We start from the raw sequence: 8608 nt of genomic DNA on the forward strand, positions 1-8608 counted from the left end.
TGACAATGTTTTACAGAAAGAAGGGAAATGAAGGGAAAAGCAAAGGATTTTGTATGGACTGGAAAAAGTAGATGTAAAAATGTAGGGCTAGATCATCCCATGAGTACTGCACTATGGCTCAGGGACCAGGGAGAGCCCTGGATCTCTCTTGAATCCCTTGGGGAGAGCAAATGGCAAAAGCATGCAGGTATGTAGTTACTGGTCTGATTCCTTCCAGTGCCCAACAGGCAGCAGTCAAGAGATGGAGATACGAAAGGATGGCATGTAAATTCTTGGCATAAATTTTGGGGGAGAACTATTTTCTCATTTTTTGTGACATATCCATCCTTTTGCCAGAGACTTAAATATTGAACCTGAGTCTAAAGCCAGTTCCTTTTCTGGGGTCACTGCAGTCAGCAGCTCATCATGTGAAGTGCATGATAAACACTACTCACTGTAGCTGAGGTTATATTGTCACCACCTGCCTAAGCACTGATCAGTTGTCAAACAATGATTGAGCTCATTAAAGAAATGTAGAAATGAGTAATTTTTGAGTAGACACCAGGAAAACAGACCTCTGTAGTGCAGTCTGATGAGTGGCCCAAGAGTGCCTGTGCCCCTGTGCCCTCCTGGGCTCCAGCAGCAGGGAGCAGCCGGCCACACTCACAGGAGTGTCCTCAGCTCAGTCTCTAGTGCACTGAACATCTTCTCTCCCAGTCCCAACACATTTTATCTAACTTTGGGGAGAATGATGGGTGACATAATAAAGAAAAAAAGGAAATCCCAGCAGCAAGTACTGGAAAGAGATGAACTGCCTTGAGGATTTTCATCATGGCATTTCAATTCCAATCTGCATTCTATTCTATCTAACTAAACATCATTCTATTTTCTTATATTCTCTTTATAAACTCTGAGTTGTAATCACAGAATTTTTGGCGTGATGCTTAGATATTATCTAAGCCCTTTATCCTAGAATGCAATTGCATTTATGTTGTTCGTTTATGATCAACTTCTATTGATTTCAAAGGTTCATATTACGTAAGCTCTTTGACAGGAGCTGAGTATATCTTTACAGCTTCAGAAAGAGGTATGTTCTTGTTCATAGGGTCAAGAAAAAAAAAGAGAACAACAAACCAAGCACCTATTAAAGGACAATCTGTGGGTTTCTCCTTCTACACAGCAGTTCATTCTGTGACAGAGCCTGTGTTTGAGAGAAAGAAGAAGAATGGAGAAGTCCAGGACAAACCCTGTTGGTTTGCTAGATAAGGCAGTAGCAGTTGCTAACTCCATGCATCGTGATGAACTGCTCTTTTCTTACAAGGGAATTCTCTACCCTACTACTGTTTGCAGTCCTGAAAATTTCAAAGCCTTTGAGTCCTTTGAAGCCAGAAAGGATGATGTAATTTTGGCAGGATACCCTAAATCCGGTGAATATATTTTAATTTCTTTAAAAACAAGGTTCTGTAATAGTAAGTAACAAGGTTTGTACTAAATGTATTAAATATATATTATATGATACATAATATGATATTATGCTAAATAATTGTATTTAGAATGTTCACCAAATTTTGTAAAACTGCTTTCATTCTCAGAAAGCATCAGCAATTGTTTATGAATATTTGATATAGGAAAAAGTCTGTGAAAAACATTCTATTTTCTTTTCTATAGCATGTAAAGTTTTTTGTTATTTTTACTTTTCATAGTTATCAAATTAAAAGCACAAATTGGAGAGAATCAAAATACAGTTTTTTACACCAGAGGTAACTCGATCTCCTGATATCCCACTATCTACTCCCACATGTATGTTGGTAAAGTTAAGAGCTTTATATTTTTGCAATGGAACCTTTGGTGAACTGGTTTATTTCACATAGATGTAAGGAAATATCTATCAAAAATATTTTGGTAGACCTTGAAGTGATTACATTGTTTTTAAGTATTCTTTAAAGAAAATCAAGAGGACATCTTTCCTAGGGTTGCAAGTTCACCCTACATATTTCCTCAATGTACCTCAAGCACTGGTCCACATGAAAGCTAAATGTTTGGATCAGATCTGCCTCATATACGCTTTAATCTTGCTGTTTCTCTCTTACAGCAATTGGTTCACAGTGCCTCACAGTGAATAGTCACAGCTGAGCGGATCGTGCAGTTTTTGCTATTTCATTGTATTTTCTTTTTGGAGAAATGTTATGCACTGGAATGCCCTTGTTAAGATTGCAGTGAGAAAGATGTAGGGACCCAGCGTCCAGAAGTCAGGACATGGTAAATCAGAGATGGGAGATCTATGCAGGGTCTTTGTTATCTTTTGAAGAAAAAGATAACAAGCGTGTCTAGGAAATGTCACTTCAGAGAGGTTTTTGTCATTGTTAAAGAAAATGTACGCACAATTTTCAGATCTCGTTCTGCTCCTGTCTTGAAGTACTGTGACCCATCTTTCTTCTGAAGGTATTCCAGCACACAAGAAAACACTTTATGTATTAGGTTTTAAAGTACAAGATTACCACCCCAGTCTCCCTTACATGTGTCATAATAAAATTTATTACATGCTGTTTTTCCTAGTTGAATTTATGCCAGTTTTCCTAGTTGAATCTCTGTGGTTCTTCTCCCTGATTAGTCAGTTTACAGTATACAAGTTAGTTTACAGTGTACTGAAGTGTTCAAGTTGGAGAAATATCTCCTTATGAGGAGCAAAGATAGGATCCTGGGTGGTGATTGACCAGACAGTCAGCTGTGATTGTATGACATGAAAGGAGACCAGGTAACTCACCTGGTAGTACTAGCACCTCTTGAGTTTCTTGGTAAATCCATTTCTGTCCATTCCAAAAGTTTTGCAAGCACTTCTGTATTTTTCTTCTTTCAGGCACAAACTGGCTAAGTCAAATCTTAACTGACCTGATAGCCATATCTCAAAAGAAAACACCAGGTAGTGAAAGCAGTGTGAATGCTGAAGAACCAGAAGAAGAAACATACTTCGAAATTGGAGATGCTGGGAAATATGAGGTGGGAAGAGAATATGTATGGAAATTATCAACATTATGTGCTTCAAATACTGAATATATGATATATGATCTATTCTATTGTTTGATAAGAACTTTACCACTCCTTTTTATGTGGCATCTAGTCAGGAGAAATCTCTCTGGACTGTCAAATACTGAACACATACAAATAAACAGACACTTTATTGGGACTGAGACGAGGACATAGCTGTGAGACATAAGTTCAGAAGTTCAATATATCATCTTTTGTATTTAAGAAGAGCTTCATGAAGTGTCAAATCATGTAATATTAGCATTTGTCTCTTTTACTAGCTCTTCCTCCTCCTCCTCCCCTCTCTCAGTCCTTGAGATGCTTCGGCTTTCAGAGACAGCTAATCTGTACCCCACCTCTAGGTTTGATCCCTTGTCTACCAGACCTGAAGAGATCTATCACTGAAGAGAACAAAAAATGGATAGTCCTTTTTCCAATTGTTCATTGGCTTGTGATGATTAGTGCTACTCAGAGCAGCCCACTAATATCCCAGGACAAAACTCACTACCAAAAAAAAAAAAAAAAAAGAAAACAATTCAATGAGTCAATAACTGTAGATTAGTTCATCAAGGCCACATTTTAGCATAGGTTAATGAAAAGAATACTTGTACTAACTGAACTGTCCCCTTTCCCCCTTCCAATTCTTCAAGCGAATGACCAAATTACCTTCTCCAAGATTTATGGTTACTCATCTCCGTCCTGAAAATCTTCCCAAATCTATCTTCAAAACAAATGCCAAGGTGAGTGCTGATTTTAATGTATGAAAACAAACAATTCAATCGATTAATTTTTTTTGTAAAGAGCCAATGTAGTGCTTTCTTGCCAATATTCAGAATCAGTCTCTTTTACACAAGTGTTTAGCCTGGCCATTTCTACGTGTTTAAGGCTCTACATATTTAAGAAGTGCCATTCACCTCACTTAACCACAGTTTGCCCTTATTGGCTCCTATGTGACAGTTTCCACAAGAGGGTTGAAGGGCTTGAACAAATCCTCCAGAGGCAAAATGGATTTTGATGTGATTTCCTGTGGGAGCAATTTTATGGCATTGTTACAAGTGAGGGCTTCAATGTGTCAAATTTCCATGAGAATTTATATTTTTGTGAATTTTCCCTGCCACTTAAATGATGAACTATGCTTGTATTGTGCAAAGCATACTTAGATTATGCATAAATAATTTGGGTAATCTGTAAAAGATAATAATAAAAAAAAAAGATAATTATCTGTAAAAGATAATAATGGTTTCAAGTGAATCAGTTTGGTTCAATAATAAAAAGATAATAAAAATATCTGTAAAAAATAATAATTATCGGCAACCATCTTCTTATGGTACTAAAGCAAAGTTAAATACTGCACCTTCTGAATTGGGAATGAAATTGCTACTTCTGCAAGGAGCACACAAGGTATTAGAAATCCCCAACTGCAATTATAAAGTATATTGTTGTTATTTCTTTTTTTTTTTTGCTGTAGTCTGCTACGTCTTTCTCTATAAATAATATTTTAATTTTTTTCTAGATATTGTTACTGATTCGTAATCCAAAAGATGTTGCTACATCTTATTACCATTTTTCCAATGCCCTGGCACTTCTTCCCTCCTATGAGACCTGGGATGATTTCTTCACAGATTTCATGACAAAGAAAAGTACAGTATATTTTTTCTGACTATGTCAATTGTCCAATGATTTGTTATTGTGTAAAAACCTTTGTTCTTTGGAAAATCAGCTTCACTAGTATTTTTAGTTTACAGTAGAAAAGACAGAGAGATTAAAGACAGAGAATCAGAAATCTGAAGTTTATCTTACTTGTCTTACTGCTTGAGTTTAATGTTTACTAAAACTGCAATTCCAGAGCCTTTCTTAATTTGTACATACTGGTATTTTTCCTGGAAAAAGCAGCTCTTTCTGAACTCTATCTTGGGTACCCTTTACCTCTTGCTCTCCTATGTCCAACATCATGTGTCTGTGGTGATATATAATCACCTCCATGCCAAATTGGACAAAAGGAATTATTTGGACTATGCCTAGTGCATTATAAAGGGGACTAATTCTAATGCATTACAAAACAGAAAAAGTGATAGCACTGATTTAAGTTTATGAGTTTGGCATAGCACATGGCCAGCAGAAGAGAGGGTTCTACAACTTTTAGACTGGAGAAAGGGATTCTTACAAGATGGTTGGCAAGACGATAGCTTTTTTAGTGAACTCAGAGCTCTCTTTAAAAGTTTACAAGTTTTATTTTCTGCTTTAGAAAATGTATCATATGTTTGGGCCTGAAGTGAAATCTATATATCCTACAGAAGTGTGTAAACCCTGCCTTAGACATGATTAATAAAGCTCTTGGCAAACCCAACTTAATCAGCAAAACTTGTACAATCTTAATTTATGCTTCATCTTAGAATCCTTTGTTTTATTTAGTGGCTTGGGGAAGCTATTTTGAATACCTTTCTGAATGGAACAAATATGCTGACAAAGAAAATATTATGACAATTACTTATGAAGAAGTAAAAGAGGTAAGGTTGTCAATAGTTACAACTATTTTAGACTTCAAGGGCATTTTATTCCTGAACCAATACACCCTTATATGCATGCAGGGTATCCAAGTTGGGTGTGAAAATTTTTTGGTTTAAGTGATGAAAAGATGAAATTCAAACTTAAAAACCTTTGTAATATTTTCCTTGGGAAAGTGATTCTTCATTTTTATTTATCTGTGATATAAGCCCAAATAATTATAAATCTCAATTGTCAGTAATATTTTTGGGAAGGAGCTTAAATATTTTCAGCAGTGTAGATTTTGCTCACCTGTAAATCATATATAATATTTTGTAATCTACAGGAATGCAGCGCATGTCTCCTCCAAAATAATTATGGAGAAGAGGAACACACTGGGTCACCCTAGTCCTAGAGAACTCTGTGAATATGATATGTATGCAGCCAGCAGAGCGATATAGGAATGTGTAAACACCTTGGAAAGCAGAGTCATTTGTTTGAAAGTCATGCCATATGATACCTTCCTCTTTCCAGAATCCTGCCCTGAGTGTGAAAAACATAGCCACGTTCTTTGGAATTCCTCTGACTGAGGAACAGCTCCAGCTGGTGGTAGAGAGGAGCAGCTTCCAGTCCATGAAGAAAAACTCAGACAAGACCCATGGGTCATTTGGCAATATTTTCTTTCGCAAAGGTAGGAAGCTCCAAGGGGCTCAGAGGTAGAAATGTGCCACTCTGTGGGACATGGGCCATTGTCTGGTTCCTTTTCCTGCACTCACGTTACAATTGTAAGTTAGTGTCAAGCAGGTGATCACTGCTTTGCTTGAGAAGACTATCCAAGGAGGGCTGGTGAGGAAGATGCACAGCAAGGGTCTCACAGCAGAGCCACTCTTGGCTGCTCACAGATGGCTGGCAGGAAGGAGGAACTGTCATGTGTCTGAATTCCTCTCCACCTCTGTGCCTGGATCACCAAGTGCCCAGCCTTTGGAGCTGGCAGCACTGGGCCAAACTCAGCCTGAGTGGAGTGACCACACTGTAGGAGAGTATGGGAATCTTCTGAGATGGCCACTGCCAAATTCCTGTTCGCTCTTACACACTAGAAGTAAGCCAAGCTAGCAAGAATCCAGGTGGACACAAGAGAGGGAAGGGAAGGGAGTAACCTTTGCAGTGTAGTGTGGGGGACATGGACATGAGGAGGGCATCCGGGTCATCAGAATCTATTTCTGCAATTTACATTAAAGAAATGACTGGATAAAAAGGAAAGCTGCCAAAGGAGCAAAACATCAGCTCTGCCTCCTGGCAGATGATTCTTAATTAATTCTTCAGGATCTTCCACTTTTCCAGTCATAGCTGTCTAGAGGAAAGAGATGGAGTGAAACAGGATTTTAGGCTGCCTTTTTGAAAATGGTGTCCCAGAGTGCAGTGTGTTCTTTGGCATTACAGCAAAAGATGATTCACATATATATGTAAGTCCATTGATTGCACAAAATTATATTGGTATAGAAAAATGTTTAATCTGGAAAATGGATGAACACGATTTGGTGTACAATGCAATAAAAATGACACCTCTATAGAATATAGAGAAAATGAAATGTCTTGGTTTTCAAGAGTTTGTTCCTGCTTCTTTGAAGGTGGTGTAAGTGACTGGAAGAATCTTTTCACTGAAGATCAGAATGAGAAAATGGACAGAGCATTTGAAGAACATATAGCAGGAACGAAACTTGGGAAAAAGTTGAAGTATGACTTGTACTGCAAAGCCTGAAGACAAATGAAATATGGTTAGAATAAGAACTTTGCAAGGCAGACTCAGACCATCTGAATTCTATACACTGGAAACCTAGATCAAAGGATTCAAGCACCTTAAAATTGCTGTAAGAGTCATTGCAGCAGCCCTTACAGTGACAGTGGCGAGCCTTTTGTTTTAGTGTGAGACTTCACGCTACACTCATTTGCTGAAGAAGATGGCAACTAATTATATTTACAAAATCTTAATAGCCCTGTTCAGGCTGTCACCTGGAAGGAAATGCCTCTTTTCTTTCCAGAGAAATTCTATCTTTATAGATGATTTCTAATTATTTAATATGCAGATTATTTTTTCTTCAAAAATGTTTCCAATCAGTCAACATCTTCACAGAAAATATCACTGGCCAAAACAGGGATTTGACAGAAGTCTAATGTCAAAGGAGATCCTCCATGAATTCAGCACAAAATAAACCAAAGCTAGAGAAAGCTGAATGAAGGGGAATATGGATCCGCATTTTTAAGGCTCCTCATCTCTCTGAATGTAAAATACCAAGATGGATTTCAGATTATGGGCTGAAGTTAACAGCCAAGAGTCACTTGGAAGCACTCTTTTCTATAGGATCATAGAGCAGCTTGGGTTGGAAGAGACCTTGAAAAATCATCTGGTACGACCTTTCATGGGAAAGGGAGCCTGGGTGAGATTCTATCTAGATATCATGCCTTGAAAACCTCCAGTGATGAGGATTCTACCTCATTTCTGTAGGCATTGTTCCAGCAAATGGTTGTTCTTGCTGTAAAGAATTTACTTCATTTATCAAGATTAAACATCCCCTATTGAAACTTGACCTCACTGCCTCCTTTCCTCTCCATGTGGTGTCTGGTGAATAGGGAGCCTTTATCTTCTTTGTAGCTGCCCTTTAAGTACTGGAAATTGTGATGAGGGTATCCCTGAGCCATATCAACTTTGTGGTCTTCCCTTGGAAGCCCTCTGCTTTCTTTGTGTCATTCATGAAAATGCTTCTGTTGAGGTAGCGGGGTTGTCAGGAGTGATGGTGTGAGACATTGCTCTACCCAGATCTCTTGTACTGCCATTGGGATTTGCCTCTCTAGACAGAGTATTTCAGATTTTTCCAGGGACCTGTTCTGGAAAAATAGGGCAAAATGTGGTTCTGTATGTACAGCTGAATTAAAAACAGGAAAAGTCCCCGCCAACTCATTGATCCATGACCTGAGCAGACAAAGTGTAAACATAAAAGATAAAGTTGGAAATAATGAAATATTCAATTACTTTTTGTTTCATTCTTCAAAATCTGGTTGATTCTGCTTGGATATAAGTGAATGTGCAGAGTTTTGGAAAGAAATAGGATTGCTAGAAGTAATA

General features: G+C 37.9%; 1 protein-coding gene across 1 annotated transcript; it reads left to right on the forward strand.

Annotated features, from left to right (window-relative positions):
* Positions 1-1146: 1146 nt before the first annotated feature.
* Positions 1147-8143, forward strand: LOC128939186 (sulfotransferase 6B1-like). Its single transcript, XM_054280008.1, has 7 exons — positions 1147-1406; positions 2837-2976; positions 3654-3743; positions 4517-4643; positions 5416-5510; positions 6022-6178; positions 7116-8143. Exons 1-7 carry the CDS (start codon positions 1205-1207, stop codon positions 7244-7246), a joined length of 942 nt encoding a protein of 313 aa, XP_054135983.1. The 5' UTR covers positions 1147-1204; the 3' UTR covers positions 7247-8143.
* Positions 8144-8608: the final 465 nt, after the last annotated feature.

This window comes from Melozone crissalis, unplaced genomic scaffold, assembly GCF_028551555.1.
Source record: "Melozone crissalis strain CALT ecotype California unplaced genomic scaffold, PUWL_Pcris_2 ptg000027l_1, whole genome shotgun sequence".
NCBI classification, from domain to species: Eukaryota; Metazoa; Chordata; class Aves; order Passeriformes; family Passerellidae; genus Melozone; species Melozone crissalis.